Below are 22,199 nucleotides of genomic sequence, written 5' to 3' on the forward strand. Positions count from 1 at the left end.
GTGCAACGTTGATGTTCTGTACAACGCTCTTCCACTGTACGCGTTGTCTGTCCTATATAGGCCATACCACACTGACACGGTATTTGCCGGCCGCGGTGGTCTAGCGGTTCTAGGCGCTCAGTTCGGGACCGCGCGACCGCTACGGTCGCAGGTTCGAATCCTGCCTCGGGTATGGATGTGTGTGATGTCCTTAGGTTAGTTAGGTTTAAGTAGTTCTAAGTTCTAGGGGACTGATGACCACAGATGTTAAGTCCCATAGTGCTCAGAGCCATTTGAACCATTTGACACGGTATTTCCGTGTTCAACATGTGACGAACGCACTACATCCTTCCTCCACTGTCATTTCTGTTTTTGGTCACAGTCTCTTACCCGAAGGCCGGCTGCACAGATAAAGGACGTCTATCGTTTTCACCGTAATACCGTTATTAACATGAAAGCGGCCTCCGTTCTGACTACTTCTTGCCACACTCGGCCGTTGCTTCCACTGTAGAGATCACCGACTGAATGCAATCTCCAGTACTGCGCACTTCCATCATACATTCGGTTATTATGTGATATGTCATGATATCTTGCAAAACTTGTGTAATTAATTGCGGGTGCAAAAGTAATTGGGTGTGTCTCATGACCTGAAGGCACTGGCAGAGTTCCCTTTGCTTACAACTCCCAAAATTCTTTCACCCTAGCTAGAATACCTTCGTGCCAGGAAATCACACTTAGCAGTACAGCCTCCGACAACACTTATCCTGGTCCGCTGGGTCTGAATACAATGGCGAGACGGGTGAAAAATATTAGACCTTGATAGATCTATGCTCACTTTAGTCTCATCCCAGGTCTGAGTGCTTCTACGCTGTCTAATCAAAAATATCTCGACATCTCTTAGTGGACATTAATACAGACGTGAATACTGGGGACACTTGCAGTGAGGTTTCTGAGAACGTATGAAGGAATGGTAGTGCGTTGCTACTCAAGAGTCAAAACCATAGAAGGTATTTTTTTATTTATTCTTCATAACTACAGCCTGTTATATGAAAAGCTAAAATAGACCCTACAAATCACGTTTTCTTTGGTAGTAATACATTTACATATTAACTATTTATTTCTGATACTTACGGTTTTTATTAGTACAACTACTACTACCTTCACAAAATTACTACTAACTCCACTATAATCGCCACAGAATCTGTTCTCTGATTATTTGCCACTAAAACAAGTAATTCCACTAATCACTGTTACGTGTTAAAGTCCACACATCCATGATTTATTGTGCGAATGCAATGTGGATTCCTGAGAAACTATTTCTTTCGATGGTCGGCGACCTCACTTGTCTTCTCTCCATGTTGTCTAGCCGGCATGGGTAGCGTGCTGACATGTGATTTATTGCCTAGTGAAGTCTTCCGTGGCGTTCCTGGATACTGCGGCTACAACGTCGTCCAAGATGCGCCAGGTCGACTTCTTCCCTAGTGCTACTTTAGGATCCAACATTCTCAATGCCAGACGGCTATTATCCACCGCATTTTCGTAGACTGCGCAGTCCCACGACGTATGTTCTGGTGTGCCCACACTGCTGCAGTAGCAGCTGTCATTCATCTAGCTTTTCATTTTCCATAGATACGTAGCATACGGGCCATGGACAATCAGGTAACGTATCAATGTACTCGGAGGATTAAGAAATCTCATTTTAAGTTTACTCCTCACCTCAGTTCCCGACAGTCGTTTAATGAACAAAGTAAGAGCATATGGACTATCAGACCAATTGTGTGATTGGATTGAAGAGTTCCTAGATAACAGAACGCAGCATGTCATTCTCAATGGAGAGAAGTATCCCGAAGTAAGAGTGATTTCAGGTGTGCCGCATGGGAGTGTCGTAGGACCGTTGCTATTCACAATATATATAAATGACCTTGTGGATGACGCCGGAAGTTCACTGAGGCTTTTTGCGGATGATATCGAGAGGTTGTAACAATGGAAAATGTACTGAAATGCAAGAGGATCTGCAGCGAATTGAAGCATGGTGCAGGGAATGGCAATTGAATCTCAATGTAGACAAGTGTAATGTGCTGCGAATACACAGAAAGATAGATCCCTTATCATTTAGCTACAATATAGCAGGTCAGCAACTGAAAGCAGTTAATTCCATAATTTATCTGGGAGTACGCAATAGGAGTGATTTAAAATGGAATGATCATATAATGTTGATCGTCGGTAAAACAGATGCCAGACTGAGATTCATTGGAAGAATCCTAAGGAAATGCAATCCGAAAACAAAGGAGGTAGGTTACAGTACGCTTGTTCGTCCACTGCTTGAATACTGCTCAGCAGTGCGGGATCCGTACCAGACCAGATAGACGAGATGGAGAGGATCCAGCGGAGAGCGGCGCGCTTCGTTACAGGATCGTTTAGTAATCGCGAAAGCGTTATGGAGATGATAGATAAACTCCAGTGGAAGACTCTGCAGGAGAGACGTTCAGTAGCTCGGTACGGGCTTTTGATGAAGTTTCAAGAACATACCTTCACCGAGGAGTCAAGCAGTATATTGCTCCCTCCTACGTATATCTCGCGAAGAGACCATGAGGATAAAATCAGAGAGTCTAGAGCCCACACAGAGGCATACCGACAATCCTTCTTTCCACGAACAATACGAGACTGGAATAGAAGGGGGAACCGATAGAGGTACTCAAGGTACCCTCCGCCACACACCGTCGGGTGGCTTGCGGAGTGTGGATGTAGATGTAGAGGGAGAAATTTCTTATGTTCTCCTGTCTATGCTTGAAGTGTCCCATTCTTTTTGCCACAGTTGTAATATACAATGTTTCACTAACTTTTTCGAACTGGTCTGAGTTCCAAGCATACTTTTACCAGTAAAAGGCTCCGGTTTTCCTAATATCCCATATCAGGGCGTCTGGTTCGGGGCTGCCCTTGAAGGAACCGATCTGTAACAGATCTTCGTGCCACTGTGGTGCCAACCGCAGTTCTAATTGCTGCTGCAATTGTAGCACAATGCGTCAGAGCCATGCACCGAACACAATGGTATTCCTTCTCTCCTTAAGCGGCCGTCCAGAACCCGGTCCTCTCGCGACCGTTCATTCTCCTGACCACCACAGCCATCACTCAGGTACAGTGGCTACAATCCTGCCAAGTATTATCGCAGAAGGAACATCCAGCTCCTGGTAGCCCCATTACCCGGCCTCATTCAAACTCAATGAGATGTTAATAATGGCGTCCTCGCCGCCTTAAAGCCATTCTTGACTATCATCAACTCACCAGGTACAACCTCAAAGGTGAATAACGTTCACCACCGTTACAACGCGTATTTGAAGGAAATCTATTTTGCATCCTCTTAGTGGCGCTAATAGCGCCTCTCTTATGCGTCTGTGGCGGAGTTAAAAATTTTTCCGTCAGTGTATTAAGAGAGTAGAATCAGCCAGAATTACTAGACAGGTTGTGGAATTCTACGGAGGTCCCAGTGAAGTTAAAACTGTAGCAGTAAAATGGATCAGTGCAGCCGAAGAGCCGAAGGAAGCAAGAATAACACAGCTTTAGTAGCCAGACAGAAAAATTTACAGGTTGAAAATTCACCGCTCGACTGTTGGCCTCGTAGAAAAATTCAAGATGACTGGATAAGCTTGCCCTGACGGTAGGAAAAGAGTACAGTTTGACGGAATGAAAGTAATATGGGCACAAAAAAAACCTCTGAAAATGACTTGTGTATTACGTGGTCCAGTAGGCCCGAGCGTGGGTATCAATTTTTGTAGTAACAACGTAGCATATTCCGTCGGTATTTGGAAGAACGTATTAAAAACCGGTATACACTTTATCAATGTCTAACTATAATATTTACTCTATATTTTGTTGGAAACCACCTTTCGGCTTTCTAGATTATAATCAGATAACTTAAGACTGAACAGAAAGTCCACACACGTTCGTCGACAGCTTCTTGCTGCGGAAAGAATATTATTTCCTACGAAATGTGATATTTAAATATTTAAAGATTAGCCATCTATTCGAAAAAAAACACAAAACTGCAGTGGCACAAAGTAATAATGCGGAAGAGATCGAACCGCGGTATTGATGGTCCAGGCATTGTTGAACTACAGACAACACGAGCCTTGTACCTCTTTCCCGGTGGAATGACTGGAATTAATCGGCTGTCGGACCCCTACCGTTTAATAGGCGCTGCTCATGCATAGTTGTTTACATCTATGGGCATGATACAATATCCACAGTCAACGTCTATCTTCAGGAGTTCTAGAAACCAGGGTGATGCAAAATTTGTTTTGATGTGTGTATTAACGTATGCCATTAGAATCAAGATTTAATGTCGCACTGACAGATGACTTCTAGAACGAAGGAGTGGATTCCCTTTATCAGGGTTGTCCAAGTTTTTTGACTCGCGGGTTGTGTCCTGGCACGAGAGCCATAGAGCTCAGCCTGGCTTCCACGTTTTCCCCAACATCACGCCACGCTGTTTGACCGCGAGGAGGCTAGAACTGCGAACGCGCCGGATTTAAATGCCAATGAAGTAGAACCACACACGACATGGTTTTATATTTCACATTTCTCAGTAACATAGTTCAAAAACAATAGTTTTCAGTATTATTCATTTTTGGTGTGCTGTAGATTTATTGTTTTAATCTGGTTCAAACTGTCGGCATACGGACAGACGCAGTCAAAAAAGGTTCAAATGGCTCTGAGCACTATGGGACTCAACTGCTGTGGTCATAAGTCCCCTACAACTTAGAACTAGTTAAACCTAACTAACCTAAGGACATCACACACATCCATGCCCGAGGCAGGATTCGAACCTGCGACCGTAGCGGTCGTGCGGTTCCAGACTGTAGCGCCTTTAACCGCTCGGCCACTCCGGCCGGCTGGACGCAGTCAATTTCACAGATTTCCATTCTCAGGTTGCCACTAATCGGGGCTTATTTAATTTCATAAATGAAAAATCGTCTTTCACACCGTTATGTTGATCGAAATGTTGTAGCAGTTTTGCACCTTCATTATGAAGACGTGGAAACTCGACATGAGGAAAGCAATATAGACGTCCTGACAGTGTTACCCGTACAGAGGTTTGTTCCTTTAAACGGGAAAATCAGATACGTCTGCACATGCACAGGGCTCTTTCAACTGAAACGGCAAACGGTCTCGAAGACAGCTCGAAAACAGATGTAAGATTGGCAGTATCATCAAAAATGAGTAGGAAACTAAACGTAATTATTTCAAGGCCACAAATAAGTCTTCAAATCTCGCGCTTTCTTTAACGCCAGTGAGGTTTGCGAACTGGACTGTGGTTGTCAGAATGTGTCCCTCCTACAGCACGATGCTCTCTTTAAGTGCATTCCCAACAAATCAGAAATAAGTTGTTTCTCTCCTTGCAGTAACCGATAGTAAGCAGTGTGCAGTCAAGTTCACTTAAAATGCAAGGTCTGCTATCCATTTCGGATGTTCTAATTTCTGTTCTTGCTCTCCTTTTTCCTTCATAAAATCAACAATAGAGAATTTTAAATCGAAAATCGTTCCAGGCATGACCCTTGAGTTAATCAAGATACTGTGCAGTAATATATAAAGTCTCCACACTCTTAGTTCGATAACGACCTTGCCGCAGTGGTAACACCGGTTCCCGTCAGATCACCGAAGTTAAGCGCTGCCGGGCTGGGCTATCACTTGGATGGGTGATCATCCGGTCTCCCGAGCGCTGTTGACAAGCGGGGTGCACTGAGCCCTTGTGAGGCAATCTGATTGAGAAGTAGCGGCTCCGGTCTCGTAAACTGACATACGGCCGGGAGAGCGGTGTTCTGACCACAAGCCCCTCCATATCCGCATCCAGCGACGCCGGTGGGCTGAGAATGACACGGCGGCGGGTCAGTACAGTTGGGCCTTCATGGCCTGTTCCTGAGGAATTTAGTTTGTATAGTCTTCGTTCAGTTCCATCTAAACCTGAAGGAACTGACGGCGTGCGACTACAAAAATTTTACTTTTCGCAGTGGTACCTGGAACAGTGTCAAATGTATCCTACATTTCCATCCTCTGTGTTGTTTACCGATGAAGCAACGTTCGGGCGTGATGGAGTCTTCAACATGCACATTTCGCATGTTTGGAGTGAGGATAACCCACATGCCACAGTTACTAGCGCCCATCAAGTGCGGTTCTTCGTTAATGTGTGGGTCGGTGTCGTTGGGAACTGTTTAATTGGGCCGTATCTGCTACCTAGGCCATTAAATGGCAGGTACTAATACAATTTTCTCGCCAGAGCATTGCCAGAATTGCTGGAAGACGTCCCCCTCCCTACAAGACAACGCATGTGGTTCAAACATGACGGGGCTCCGGCACATTTCAGTCGTCGAGTGCGTCGATTCCTGGACCGACGCTTCCCAGAAACGTGGATTGGCAGAGGTGGTCCTGTAGCACGGCCTGCTCGATCCCCAGATATGTCTCCTCTGGACTTTTTGTGTGGGGAGAGATGCGCAACCTTGTTTACGCAACTCCTGTTGCATCAGAAGAGGATCTGGTTGCCCGGATAGTAGCAGCAGCAGGAAACACTCCTGGGGTTTTTGCCCGTGTCAGACAGAACATGATCCGACGGTGTAACCTTTGTTTACGTGTCAATTGACGCATTTTTGAAAATCTACTGTAATTGAAATTGGGTTGTGTGGTGGTGGTGGTTGTTGGGATGTTTAAGGGGGACTAATCATTGGGTTGTGTTAATGTGTTGTCTCTTGGTCATAAAAAAATAGAAAAGTGTTTGTTGGTTTAATTAATTTGCTGACAGAGAAATCTTTCTCTACCGGATTAAATACTCCTCATAAGAAAAAATGACATTAGGGAAAAATATTTGTTTTGATGTCCCCTACGACCTCCCAGAGTATGTCGGTTTAAATATTTTTCACCCTGTATAAGGCGCCAGTTGGCCTGAATTCGGCACGATATCCCTCAGGAGGACATCCATCAACTCTGTCAATCAATGTCAAGCCGAATAACTGCTTGCGTAAGGGTCAGAGGTGGACCAACGACCTCTAATAGCTCGCTCTCTCGCTAGTATCACGTATACGTGGAGGATCTCAGTGGTCGCGCCACCTGAAAAGTAAATGGCGGATAGCAGGGTTCAGCAGTAGCGTTTACGTCTGGGAGGGCTAAAAGCTGCGTCATTAGCAGTGTGGTGGCTGTCGTTGTAGCAAATTGGAGTGATCCGGGGCTCAGAGGTGAGGCCGGGCGGAGTTTTTGATTGGCCGCGACGCAATTAGAGAGCGGCCAGCGGGCTGAGGGCTGTGTACAGGCTATTACGCAGCGGCGCTCACAAAGGGGTCGCCGGCGGTTCCGCGGTGTTTGTCCGCGCAGCCGCTGCCGCCACCGGAGTAAACAGCGCGGCCTCCATCAGGGTCCAGACCTGCCCACACTGCTCCGAGCATAGGTCAGCCTAGCACTACTCTCCCGCGTGGAGCACTTCAGACTGTTCAGACTGTACCTCTTTGCACAATATCGTCACGGGCCTAACGAAAAACTAAAGAGTAAACTACATTTTTTTACAGTTGAGATCGACCTATGTTTTGTTGTTTAGTGCACAGAAAGTGCGCCGCCATCAGCAGATTCGCAAATCCACAACTCTCGCTGATATATAATGATATGAAGAAAGTTACTGGTCTCGAAAGGATACCATTGATGACCGTGCATGTAAGCGGGAGATCCCGGGTTCGAGTCCCGGTCGGGGCACACATTTTCAGCTGTCCGCGTGAAGGTATGACAACACCTGTCGGCAGCTGAGGATTTCAATTAATTATCATTTATTCTAGAAAAGCTGCACGGTCATCAATGGTATCTGTTCTTTCGAGAGCAGTTACCATCTTCATACATAATTAAATGGCTATCCGGCCATTGACCTTCGTCTGTGCGAGTGCGCACAGGTTCCCCGAACTCTTACCGGAATCGTCAACTTAAGTGGGCGCGGGTAACGAGTGGATGGGCAAAGTATCTATTAGGAACATTATGTATGTAGATTGTGGACAGTTGGGAATGTGGGTCTCACGGAAAGCGTGCAAGGGATAAGTTCCTGCATTCGTGCTATTCACCTGTGTCATCGACGGCTCAGATGAATAGAGCGTCTGCCATGTAAGCAGCAGATCGCGGGTTCGAGTCCCGGTCGGGGCACACATTTTCAGCCTTCCCCATCAAGGTATGTCAACAACACCTGTCGGCAGCTGTGGGTTTCAATTAATTATGAGATATATACTGACATGCAAAACTTATAGACGAAAGTAACTATCGTATGACGGTAATATAGCTCTATGGAACTGGGTGCGTTTACGTTTCCCACCTCTCGCCAAACGAGAGCGCTTCCATCATTGTCGAGAATGATCATTTCCGTAATCCACGTGTTATGGTGTGGGGAGGCATAACGTTGCGCTGGCGTAGGACCTTCCAAATTTTTGAACGCCGTACACTAATCGGTTAGTGTTATTCTGTAACTGTACTCATTCGCCATGTGCATCTTATCAGGCGTGCATTCGTCCCTCATTTCGTTTTCCTGCATGACAGTACGCGACCACATCGAATAGCATAGGTGGGGAAGCTCTTGAAACGATAGGACATTTGGCGAATGGAATGGCCTATCCAGTCCCGTTGACTTAAATGCCAACGAGTACATGTGGAATGCGTTTCGGAATATTCAGTGTACCAACGACCGTCCAGCAGCACTCACTTGCGCTGGTGAAGAAATGGAGCGCCCTGCCACTTGAACTGCTTACCAGCAGGGGAGCACGCTGATAGGCATGCGTTACCGTCCGTGGTGATACCACACACTATTAAGAACCATGTCCCGCCTTTTGGAATGTCCAGTGCACAAATACCAATTAGTAGAAAGAGTATATGATTACATTTATAGGTGATTCGTGCTCCTAGACCGTGTCGCCTTTCGTAGGAACAGCAGTCCTCACCTTGTTGGCCATAGAGTCGAACTGTGTTTGATGATAGGTACGGTATGACATACCATGTTCCTTCCTCTATGTCAGCATGCTTAAAATTCTTCTGCTTGCTGTACCGCATTAAAATGTTTTAAAATATATAAACCATAAAACCGACGTTTCCGCCATATTACAACAGCCTGTTTCAGGACAATACTCATTATACTGGAGCAGTGGTGCTCCGATTATTGCAAACTGTCGGTGTCAATGCACCATAGGGGAAGTTTAATGGCCCTACAAAGTAATACGCTTGTCATGAAGAGAGGAAGAGGGTAGGACAGAGGCTGTTAGCGGGCTATCTGGACTGTCGATTGACGTTGTCTGAAAATGAGGTCTTGTCTTTTGGTTCAAAATGGTTCAAATGCCTCTGAGCAATATGGGACTCAACATCTGAGGTCATCAGTCCCATAGAACTTAGAACTACTTAAACCTAACAGACCTAAGGACATCACACACATCCATGCCCGAGGCAGGATTCGAACCTGCGACCGCAGCGGTCGCGCGGTTCCAGACTGAAGCGCCTAGAACAGCTTGGCCACAACGGCCGGCTGTCTTTTGGTGGGCACGTTTTCTTTCTGGTGTGTGCAGAAATACACTGACAGTTTCTGTATAGCTGTCGCCTGCGTGCCCGCTAAGACTTGTGCCCCGCAGATGATCAGTTCGAATAGGACACTTCTCCTCCGGTGAAACCAAGTCTTCCTCTGAGGAAGGATGTTGTAACGTCGTCCAAACGTCACATTTATATTTTATGTATTTGTTAGTGTTCAAGATTTTATATGATGAGGCCCCCCCCCCCCCCCACCCAGATTAATTTTAAGCATCTTGACGCTTGCTGTGAAGGACTGTGTAGTTTGTGTCAGCTTTCATCAGTCGTAGTGACTAACGACTTGTGACCTGTCAGCCTCCCAGCACTCCATGTCCAAATTTTATCAACGGGGTAATAGATACGTAGAACATGCTGTCCAATCCAACCAATCAAACATCCAAACACCCTCTGTATCAAGATACCTTAGGACAGCAAGGCCAACATTCACATTGCGTTATTTTGTTGAAAGATAACTTCACCAAGCATCAAAGATAGGGCACAGCTATCAGCCATAACACTCCAGAAATGCAACAGTTTCTGTGAAATCCAGACAGATAGTATTGTTTATCCAGTGGCACGCCATACGCCTTACTATCACACCAGGTCCTGTATCCATATGACGAAGACGAACGCCATCTGGCAACAATCACCCTACTCGGAGCTTCCACACGTGACTAGTCCGAAGAGATGACATTCTGTCTCTACTGTCCACGGTTGTCATGTGCACCACTATCGGATCACCTCTGTCTGCTTTCGTATCAACGGAGCCTACAGCAATGGTTGCCTTGCTGACAATCTGTGGTCCCCAGGCATTGTCACACAATCAATGAGGAAACTTGTCTTGCAGCAAGCAATAGCATTTTCTGACTCAAGGGCTTTGTCGAGGCCATACGATCCAGCCCGACAATGTCCGTCCTTTCGGGATCTGCTCGCTTTGGGCCACTGAGATCCTGCATAGTACTGTGTATGAGCCCCCTTCAACCCATCGATTCACACTCGCATGAAGGTAGTTGAACCCTGTCCAATGTGAGCAGCAGTATCACAGAAAGCAAAATGTAGTCTCCATCTTGCATTCACCAAACATATTTCGCGTGAAACTTATATATATGTGTGGCAAGAAGAGAACCACTTGCCACTGAAAATAGTTGCTGTTGTGAGGTGGCTTGTTTGCAAGCAGCAACTGTGCGGACTCGTCAAGTGGCCAATTAGGGCTGAGGAAAACCGTAGCCAAAACTGAATGAGAGAGCAGTCGATCCAGCTAACCCGCCACATCAACATCCATATCTGCTTCTATGGGGTGAGGGACGATGTCCAACTCCATCTGTACGTCGTTTTTTTGTACAGCTGGGTCCCACTGCCGGTGGCGAAGTCGAACACAACTGCTGAGTGCAACTGCAGATCACTATGCCTCTGGCTGCATAGTAGTTGTGCGAGCTTGTGAAAGAAAACAACCCAGGAATTCCGCATATTTATGAATATTCACAGTGCGGCTTCCTTCGATTTATGAGTAGCATCGTAACTCTACTACTAATCAGGACCCTGTACATTATGTTTCCAAGCTGTTGTATCTCTTTCGAGGTACTGAAGATTTCTTTCCATTCTTTACGTGGTAAATGGCACTCACTTTGAAAATCTTCAATTTCGACTGTTGTATCTGCTCGGTCTGGGGATGCGCGAATTCTTTTCGTATTGACTTTAGTGTACTGTGTAGTCTGCCACTTGATTTTTCCACTGATGATTTTGTATCATATGTAGTGGCTCTGTGCTGAGACAGAAAAACTAATAACACAATAACCTTATTGTATGGCTGTGTTCACTTTGTGATACGAGACTTGAATGTCCTTACAAATTTTTCAGCGAGTCCATTTGCTTCAGGGTGAAAAGATGCACTTTTGTTACGTGATATGCCATTTCTTCGCAGAAAAGTTTGAAATGTGATGAAGATTCAGTGCTATTGTCTGTTCGTATTTATTTCGGCATTCCTTCCATTGAGAAACTCTTGACCAATCTCGATTGCTTTCACAAAAGTAATACACGATATTTGTATTGCATATGGAATGTAGAAAGTGCATCTATAACAATCAGCCAGTAGCTTCCCAAAAACGGCCCAGCATAGTCTATGTGTAAACATGACCAGGGTTCTATTGTCTGTGGCTAAGGAAAACATTGCTGCAGTGGAGCTGACTGGTATTTCTGATATAAGTGGCATTCCATTAGCATCGTTTCTGAATCTTTATCTACTTTTTCGGTACCAATTCTCTGGCAAAGAGTTCGGTGTGTACAGTACCCAGATGCATTGATGTAGCATTTGAAGCACTTCCGGTTTTAGCTCTCCTGGAATCATCACACACATTTCTGTGATTCTCAGTGTAACAGAATGACACTTTCGTAGACGATTTCATGTGTTTGTATTATTTAATTTCTGTTAACTAATTAACTTAATATCTAACGGGGACTCCAACTTAATTTAGTATTATAACACTGTATCCTCTGGCACAGTTTTGCTGTCAAGATGATTCAATGAAAAGTTTCCAGCAGTATCTTTACTGATAACACCCAAAGAGAAGCATACATCAGCAGAAGAATCGCAACTTTTGTCCTGCGCTATTGACAATCGTGATAGGACGTCTGCTTTCGAATGTTGAGACATGGACCTGTGAAGTATTTCGTAATCACGTTGTTATTGTTGTGGTCTTCAGTCCAGAGACTGGTCTGATACAGCTCTACACGCTGCTCTGTCCTGTGTAAGCCTCTTCATATCCAAATAACTGCTGCAACCTACATATTTCTAAATCTGCTTACTGCATTCATCTCTTGGTCTCCCTCTCGATTTTTACCCCCACCCCCCACACACACACACACTTCGCTCCAGTACTAAATTGGTGATTCCTTGATGTCTCAGAACGTGTCCCATCAACCGATCCCTTCTTCTCCCTGATTCTGTTCAACACCTCCTCATTAGTTATGTGATCTACCCATCTAATCTTCAGCATTCTTCTGTAGCACCACATTTCGAAAGCTTCTATTCTCTTCTTATCCAAACTATTTATCGTCCATTTTTAATTTCCATACATGGCTACACTCCATACAAATAATTTCAGAAACGACTTCCTGACACTTAACTGTGTACTCGATGTTAACAAATTTCTCTTTTTCAGAAACGCTTTCCTTGCCAGTGTCAGTCTACATTTTATATCCTCCCTACTTCGACCATCATCAGTTATTTTGCTCCCCAAACAGCAAAACTCCTTTACTACTTTAAGTGTCTCATTTCCTAATCTAATTCCCTTGGCATGACCCTACTTAATTCGACTACATTCCATTATCCTCGTTTTGCTTTTGTGATGTTCATCTTATATCCTCCTTTCAAGGCACTGTCCATTCCGTTCAACTGCTCTTACAAGTCCTTTGCTATCTCCGACAGAATTACAATGTCTTTGGCAAACCTCAACGTTTTTATTTCTTCTCCCGGAACTTTAGTTCCTACTCCAAATTTTCCTTTACTTCTTGTTCAGTGCACATATTGAATAACATCGGGGATAGGCTACAACCATGTCTCACTCCCTTTTCAGCCGCTGCCTCCCTTTCATGCCCCTCCACTCTTACAACAGCCGTCTGGTTTCTGTACAAGCTGCAAATAGGATCTCGCTCCCTGTATTTTTCCCCTGTTATCTCCAGAATTTCAAAGACAGTATTCCAGTCAACATTGAAGAAAGCTTTCTCTAAGTCTACAAATGTTAAAAATGTAGGTTTACCTTTCCTTAACCTATCTTCTAAAATGAAGGTTTGCCTTTCCTTAACCTATCTTCTAAGATAAGTCGTAGGGTCAATATTGCCTCGCGCGTTCCTACATTTCTCCGAAAACCAAACTGATCTTCCGGAGGTCGGCTTCTATCAGTTTTTCCGTTCTTTCATAGTTTGGTGAAAGCAGGGCCCAACGCTGTAAGCATTGTGATATTCCGGAAGCAACATCATTATTTAGTCCAAATATAGCTGCCAATGGCTTACGATCCGTGTGTAAAATGAATATTCAGTCGTGAATGTATTCGTGGGACTTTTTGACAGCAAAAATATATACATGGAACTGCAACCAAACACTTTTTTGAAATACTAGTTCATTTTAGAAACTGGTTTTCGAATCTTTTCAGGCGCATCTTCAGATGGTGAGCAAGAAGTCACATGACAGTTTCATATTGTAATGCTGTGTACTGGCTCGGTTACAAGAAGATGGCATTTGTTTTAATGTATCGGCAGACGTGTATGTGACGATTTCTTTCCTGAAACGAATTCTGTACTTACTGCGTGAGCATGGGTGGATTTGTAACTAGTAGTCATCTTGAAGCTTCCATTGTGATTGCCATTTGCTTACGCAACACTCACTTTGCGCTGGATATGAAAATACGGTGTATAAGGATTATTAGGAAACGGGACAGCATCCGGCATGTTCTGTACAACTGGTACTTGTTACAAAGATCTTCAACAACGATATAACTTACTTTAATCAGGGACATTATTTTTTTCGATGCAATCCATGAATGGGCAAAACCTCTGATCAGAACTCGCGTTAACATGAATGTACAAATATAATAGTGACGGTTTCCCTTTCAGTTTAACTGTAATTACTTTGAGAAATTGTCAATGTTTTAGACGCAAACATGATCGCCCTTTCTAAACCATATTGTCTTTTCTAAACCATATTGTCTATGTGACGCCTATTCCGTATTCAAAAGCATTCCCTTTTATTTATCTTCAACCCTTAATTACTATTTGAACAGCACAACAGGATAATCTTTCACAGCAAAGTAAAATTTCCTCCATACCACTACATAAAAATGCCATGTTTTCTAAATCATTTTCTGTATCAGGAACACGATTTTGGAACAAAAAGATATCAGAGAAATTAAAATCCTTCCAAAAAACAATAGACAGGTTATGGTCCACCTATCGCAATAGTTATCTCTTTTAGATACTTGTCTGCAGCAACCCTTCCTCCCGTACCATTTTCCCTCTTATTAGTCTGCAGAATTTTGTATTGAAATTCAGGGCTTTCCTAACAGCAACCGTCACTTTCATTTAAGTCCTCTCCTCTTTGATTATTCCTTCCACTTCTGATACTAAACATATCTTCAAAAGTGCAAAACTAATCCTCTGTATTATTATTATTTTATTATTACTTTTTTAGTTTTATTATTATTTCCAATTATTATTATTTTCAATAATGCAAATAATTATTATCGTGACAGCTACGTAATATTCTGTGGTGTGTGTGTGTTCCTGGTCAGATATACGAGAAGGCCATAAGGCTAGAGCCTTATGGCCTTCTCGTATATCTGATCAGACTAAATAAACAATCAGACTAAATAAACAATAAATAAACAATAAATAAATAAATAAACTAAAATATTCATTCCAGCTTACGGAGTAGCTCTTCAGGAAATTTCCTTGAGAAAATGATAGCAATTAGGTAATTCAGAGCGTTACGTGCTTTCCTAATTATTCTAACAATCGCTGAAACAATCTTGCTGCATCTCTTGTTCTGGTAAATACTCTCTTGTTCTGGTAAATACCAAACAGAGTATTTATGACCAAGGATCCCCGCGTCCCCTCACGCAGAAGTACACTACTGGCCATCAAAATTGCTACACCACGAAGATGACGTGCTACAGACGCGAAATTTAACCGACAGGAAGAACATGCTGTGATATGTAAATGATTAGCTTTTCAGAGTATTCACACAAGGTTGGCGCCGGTGGCGGCACCTACAACGTGCTGACATGAGGAAAGTTTCCAACCGATTTCTCATACACAAACAGCAGTTGACCGGCGTTGCCAGGTGAAACGTTGTTGTGATGCCTCGTGTAAGGAGGAGAAATGCGTACCAGTACGTTTCCGACTTTGATAAAGGTCGGATCGTAGCCTATCGCGATTGCAGTTCATCGTATCGCGACATTGCTGCTCGCGTTGGTCGAGATCCAATGACTGTTAGCAGAATATGGAATCGGTGGGTTCAGGAGGATAATACGGAACGCCGTGCTGGATCCCAACGGCCTCATATCACTAGCAGTCGAGATGACAGGCATCTTATCCGCATGGTTGTAATGGATCGTGCAGCCAGATCTCGATCCCTGAGTCAACAGATGGGGCCATTTACAAGACAACAACCATCTGCACGAACAGTTCGACGACGTTTGCAGCAGCATAGACTATCAGCTCGGAAACCATGACTGCGGTTACCCTTGACGCTGCATCATAGAGAGGAGCGCCTGCGATGGTGTACTCAACGACGAACCTGGATGCACGAATGGCAAAACGTCATTTGTTCGGATGAATCCAGGTTCTGTTTACAGCATCATGATGGTCACATTCGTGTTTGGTGACATCGCGGTGAATGCACATTGGAAGCGTGTATTCGTCATCGCCATACTGGCGGATCACCCGACGTGATTGTATGGGGTGCCATTGTTTACACGTCTCGGTCACCTCTTGTTCGCATTGACGGCGCTTTGAACAGTGGACGTTACATTTCAGATGTGTGACGACCCGTGACTCTGCCCTTCATTCGATGCCTGCGAAACCCTACATTTCAGCGGATAATGCACGACCGCATGTTGCAGGTCCTGTACGGGCCTTTCTGGATACAGAAAATGTTCGACTGCTTCCCTGGCCAGCAGCACATTCTCCAGATCTCACACCAATTGAAAACGTCTGGTCAATGTTAGCCAAGCAACTGGCTCGTCACAATACGCCACTCACTACTCCTGATGAGCTATGGTATTGTGTTGAAGCTGCATGGGCAGCTGTACCTGTACACGCCATCCAAGCTCTGTTTGACTCCATGTCCAGGCGTGTCAAGGCCAGCATCATGGCCAGAGATGGTTGTTCTGGGTACTGATTTCTATGCACCCAAATTGCGTGAAAATGTAATCACATGTCAGTTCTAGTATAATATATTTGTCCAATGAATAACCGTTTGTCATCTGCATTTCTTCTTGGTGTAGCAATTTTAATGGCCAGTAGTGTATTTGGAGGGGTTTTAATAATGAATTATTGAAGATTGACTGCTGCCTTAATATCATCGAGAATCCTTAGTGTGCCATTATGGTTTGTGCTACAACAACTGACGTTGTCTACTGGCTGTACCCTTGGTCTACGGGTAACATATTTGAGTGCAAAACACTACAATTTTGGTCCTGGGTTCGAACTCTACTACTGCTTAAATTTTGACTAAAAATAATAAGCAATGGCGACAAAAGACTTCCAGGACTAGTTGTCACCTTCATTATGCCAGTGGCCTTGTCAAGGAGGATGGAGGAGCGGACAGAGGTTTAGGGCGTTCTCTTACTCTTGTGGTGGGTAAAATGCCCCAAAAGGCGAAAGAATCAACAACGATCAATTGCATGAGAAAGCAGAAGGCAATGAAGACCACTGCATTAGCAGAAATAGGGGAGGAGAGAGATGATACGGGATTTGGCGTGGACATCATCAAAACAAAGGCGTTTATCGTTGCGGCGGCATCTTCTCAAGAAATTTTAATTACCAACTTTCTCCTCCGAATGCGAAAATACTTTGTAGACGTCGACTTACATAGAGAGCAACGATCATCATAATAAAATAAGGGAAATCAGAGCTAGCACGGAAAGATATAGGTGTTCTAATTGGAAAGGGAGGGAAGAGAGAGGAACGGAAAAGGACGGTACTAGTTATATCAGCTGCATCAGGATTTCGTGCAGCATCAGAGGCGACGAATGAAAATGTGTGTTGGACCGGGACTCGAACGTGGGATCTTCTGCTTACTAGGTAGGTGTGTTAACCACTATGCCACACGTATCTAGGCACGCCACTCCGCCGACACACAATCCCTCCTAGTGCCACCTGTCTGCAGTCCCTATTTCCTCCACACTCGCTTCTTTGAGATTCCTGCAGGTGGTCGGATGTACTTGTGCATCCGCAGTGAATATAATGGATCCATTGCCAATCTATGCGAATCACTTATATAAATGCGTAGTATCTGTTCTTTCGGACATTCATATACAGGTTTCATTCATATACAGGCTTTCGTTTTTTCCCGCATCCTGTTCGAGAGTGAAATAATATAGAATTATTGTGAACGTGGTTTGATGAACCCTCTGCCAGGCACTTATGTATGTTTTGCGGAGTATCCATGTAGATGTAGATGTAAAAGCAGGTCTGAGCATTGTTAGTTCCTATGATCGTGAATATTTTTCGACTGGCTCGTGAGAATGATAAATTTTGAAGATAGTTTGATATAGATTTTGGGGCCGTCATTAATCATATTAAAAAACATCAATGAGCGCCCACAACGACGCCGAATTAATCACTGTTGTAATAGGTGTCATTATACAGTATTTACCGATAACAAGGCAAATTTCAAAATTATTGTAAAATTTATAAGCTGCACCCATAAGTCACGAAATGAATTTCACTCTGTTAAGCTTTTTGAAACTTTTGATGGTGAAATTTGAATGACTCGTCGCAAAACAATGGTTGTTATCTTGAAAGTTCCAACTCCAAGAGCATGTGAACCGTCTTTTTTAAAAAGATTGCACTGCCAAACATGTACCACGCCAGTTACAAATTATCGTTGGGCGCATTTATCACAGGCCTTCCTGTCACAGTTTCTCTGATTGCAACTTTTATTTAAGAAACATGTTTTACGTTTTATAATCAATAATATCCATAACAAGTTGACAGAATTATAGATTTATGAGATATTAATATAAACATTAATTTGGGATTTAATGATAAAGGAATGTTTTACCTTAATAATCTAAACAAACAAAACCAATTTTAATGTTAAGTGTGCGATACCGCACTGTATCATCATACTGTACTATCAGGAAACCCTTCATCGACGTAATATAATTTCTATAGCTTGTATTCCAATTTTATTAATAAAGTACAACATGCTATATTGATTAATTTGTGTTTTGAGGTTCACGAGCACAGCAAACGTTAGTTCCACTGGTAACAGACGTTTGAAGCAGTACAGTGATTTCAGTAGCAATCTGTGTCTAACCTGCTTTCACCTTTTGTGTATGTGTGTGAGTTTATACTGCAATATTGCTACATGTATAAATTAGCCATAGAGTTACAAACTAACAGTGAACCATTTTCCTTTCAGGAACTACACCCTCAAAAGATCAGCAATCGAGAAGTCATACTCTGAGGTAAGCTTGGTGCACAAAGTTATCAATGTGATCAATTGGATGGGTACCCTGTCTCAAGCAATCTAAAACGGTGATACGTTCACCCAGGGCTGTCAAGTAAGTAGTGAACACTTATCGCAAGCGAAGGCCAGAGTCCTTAGCGCTAGCTGTTTTAAATGGACTGGGTTCCACCGCTGCAATAGTTGACAGAAGCTCTGTTTTGGCAAGCGCGTCATGGAGATAGTTCCGTTAAAATCATCAGATCAAACTGCAATCCTCCTTTTCCGATCGGCTAGGCTGATAATCGTGACTTCCTTGTTATTCTTGGTCACTGATCCTTCTACTGGTTGGCAGCTCTCGCTCTGGATCTGTTACAAGCTATTTCATCTTGGCGTACTTATTGACTCCCCCAGTATTTATGACTTGCTTTACAGTGCTAATCGCAGTTTTAGTGGCGTTTTCTTCCTTGTACTGCTACTTTAAGATAGCTTACAAAGGAAATGGTTAAGATGTCTTAGTGACTTAAGAACTTACATCATATATTCTTTTCTCATTATGTCTTTGAAAGACTTCGTGGTTATATCCACCTATTTTATATTTAATAAGCGTCTGCAATACTTTATCTCAAACACTTCACTTCAAGCAATTTCTTTCTATCGCTATTTATGAACCACTTTTCCCACCCATAAAATGCTATGTTCCAGACGCAGATTTTTAAGTGTTTGCTCGTATCAGTATTTATGTTTTTATGAGTAAAGCACTTTCATTTTATTCACAAAGATTACTTTTGCCTCTCTAATTCTTGGTTTTATATAGTGTCTACTTCGCACGTCTTCAGCTGCCATACTCCCTAAATATTTCTATGGCCTGTTTGTTTTTAACGTATTTCATGTAATTTCAATATTTTTCTATTTGATTCCTGGAATTTCTGATGTTTCTTGACAATTTCAATTTTGTACTCATATATTAGGTGCCTTCATCTTTCCTTTCATCTGCGGCTATCACATCTATGTGGTCCGCAAATTTAAGTATTTGTGATGTTTCTCCATTTACTTTGATATCTGTAGAGCATTCTTTGAACTCATTTATTACACATTCTGTATAGAAACTGAACAAGAACGGTGATAAATAACTTCCTTCTCAAGCACCTTTAAGAATTGTAGCTTCTTTCTCTGTATTGTTTATCTTTATTGTTGCTATTCGTTCTTCAATTATTCTTCTGTCTATTCAGTATACCTTAATAATTTTTTGGAACTCTTATTAGTTTTCCCCCGTTGTAAGTAAACATAATTTATGACATGTGCACAACAGATAAATTTTACACAATGTCCTACAAATGATTTCTGTGTTTCTCAATATTCTCTCATTCAATGTAAAGCAATTAGAATCATAATGATTATTGAAAAAACTGTAGTTCCACATTAATACTGAAAATGGGTTGCCTCATAGTGAAGTTTACTTATAGTAAACCTGTCTAATATCAGTGATTAAGATTATGTGAATCTATTTTCTGAGGATTGTCAGAACTGTAAATGTGAGTAAGAAATAGATATCCTCACTGTAGCAAGTAGCATAAAGCCCTTAATAATGACAAATATCTCAATACAGTTAGCATACCAATAAGGTTCGCTTCAGAGCATTGCAATGTAATAGCCCCGTACTTAGCAATCATAAAAATAAAACATTGTGTTTCGCTTAAGGTAGAACCTCTCCAGAAACATATCGATATACAACATATCGACGAAAGATCCGTACCAACAGACTGGAAAGTGGCACACGTCACATTAGTACTCACGAAAAGAAATGGGGGTAATTCGCTGGATTACAGACCCATATCAATAACATCGATTTGCAATAGGATTGTGGAACGTATACTGTGTTTGAACATTATGAATTACCTCGAAGGTAACGGGCTATTGATACACAGTCAGCACGGTTTCAGAAAATATTGTTCTTGTGAAACACAACTAGCTCTTTATTCGCACGAAGTAATGGGTGCTACCGACAGGGGATCTCAAATTGATTCCATATTTCTAGATTTCTAGGAGGCTTTTGACACCGTTCCTCACAAGGTATGCGACTGGAACCGTGATTTCCTCTCAGAAATGTTACGGTACGTAGTAATCGACGTCTGTTAAAACACTGACCATATCAACTACAGCAGGCTACATGTGGTTTCGGCGACTGTAGGCTGTTCGGACATTTTAGCCACTCTTAACGCTACGAGGCAAGATGCTTCAATTGCACTTCCGTCGGTATGGCTCGACTTACAAGTGAAGGTTGTTAATTTCTCGAGCTACATAATTTTCTTCCGTAAGGGTTTGTTTTAATGAGTCAGCTGTTTAGTTTCATAGTGTCGAACTAATTTTGATGGCTTCATGCTTTCATCGGTGAGAAGTTGAATGCAGAAACGCAGTATGGCTTCACATCAAACGAGGTAAAACTGTAATTTAAATAACTATCATTGTACAGCGTTACCTTTTTGCCAACGGGTTCACGTGATGCAAGTGGATCACTTCGTTTCATCACAAATTTATATATTTAGCACACGAAATTAAAGAAAAAAAAGTATTCAGTTTCGCGGTTGATCTCACGATAAAATAAAGACACGAGACGCAAGCTTCGCTTACGAAACTTAACTGAAGTTGTGCAATCGCAAGCGTCTCTTTTGTACTGGTGACCGCACGAATTGTTCGAACGCATCCACATGCATGTTGAAACACGCTCTCACGTCGGGTGTTATAGAAGGTGGCCAAATTACAAACAGCAAGTACACGTCAAGTTCGCACTTAAGAGTTGCTCAGGCATGTTCACGTCATACATGCATGTACATAACCGTCGATATAAACGCAGTGACATAAAATAATAGGAACTATAATATTATATTCTTTTTTTTACTGTCGGTACTTTTTTACTATATAAAATTAGTGCAATGTGATTACATAATATTAAATATTTTTTGCATTTTTAATATCGGTCGAAATTCAGTCAGTTATAGTAAGGTTAATTGTTATTTTTGTGAAATATTAATTTCGTTTATACCTTCTATTTGGGGAGTCACAGAACTTGGAAGATTGAGAATCGCTGACGTATACTAATGGTTCGTGCTGTACAGTTAGTAACCGAAACTTTTTCATCTTTGGACATTTTTACGATTTATTTGCGTGACTATAGGACTCTTTATTTGATATTGCACAGAAAATCAAATGTTGACAGTTCTTACTTCCCTGCGCAACAATAAATTTAGCAATGAATCTACTCTCTATTCTTTCAAGGGAAGCGCTTAAAGAAACGGTAATGCATTCTGAAACTAGAGACGACCAGAGGTGCAGAATATCCACGATGCACTCGTCTTTTATTATTGAAAGGTTACACAAAGCTCGACATGAAACAATTCCTTCATGGATGCTGAATAACTGCTTCTGCATTTTTCTTTAACTGCTCCAATGGTTAAGAGTTGCGGTATTTCATATTCATGATTTATGAAAACTA

The 22,199-nt window shown here is 42.6% G+C and overlaps 1 protein-coding gene across 1 annotated transcript in view; it reads left to right on the forward strand.

Moving 5' to 3' along the window:
- The window catches only part of LOC124613554 (protein nervous wreck), a 754,174-nt gene that overhangs the window by 277,079 nt on the left and 454,896 nt on the right, over window positions 1–22,199 (forward strand). The window contains exon 3 of the mRNA XM_047142268.1: window positions 18,683–18,728. Coding sequence (XP_046998224.1) covers window positions 18,683–18,728 — 46 coding nt within the window. The remainder of the gene's footprint in view (window positions 1–18,682; window positions 18,729–22,199) is intronic.

Source organism: Schistocerca americana, chromosome 4 (assembly GCF_021461395.2).
Source record: "Schistocerca americana isolate TAMUIC-IGC-003095 chromosome 4, iqSchAmer2.1, whole genome shotgun sequence".
NCBI classification, from domain to species: domain Eukaryota; kingdom Metazoa; phylum Arthropoda; class Insecta; order Orthoptera; family Acrididae; genus Schistocerca; species Schistocerca americana.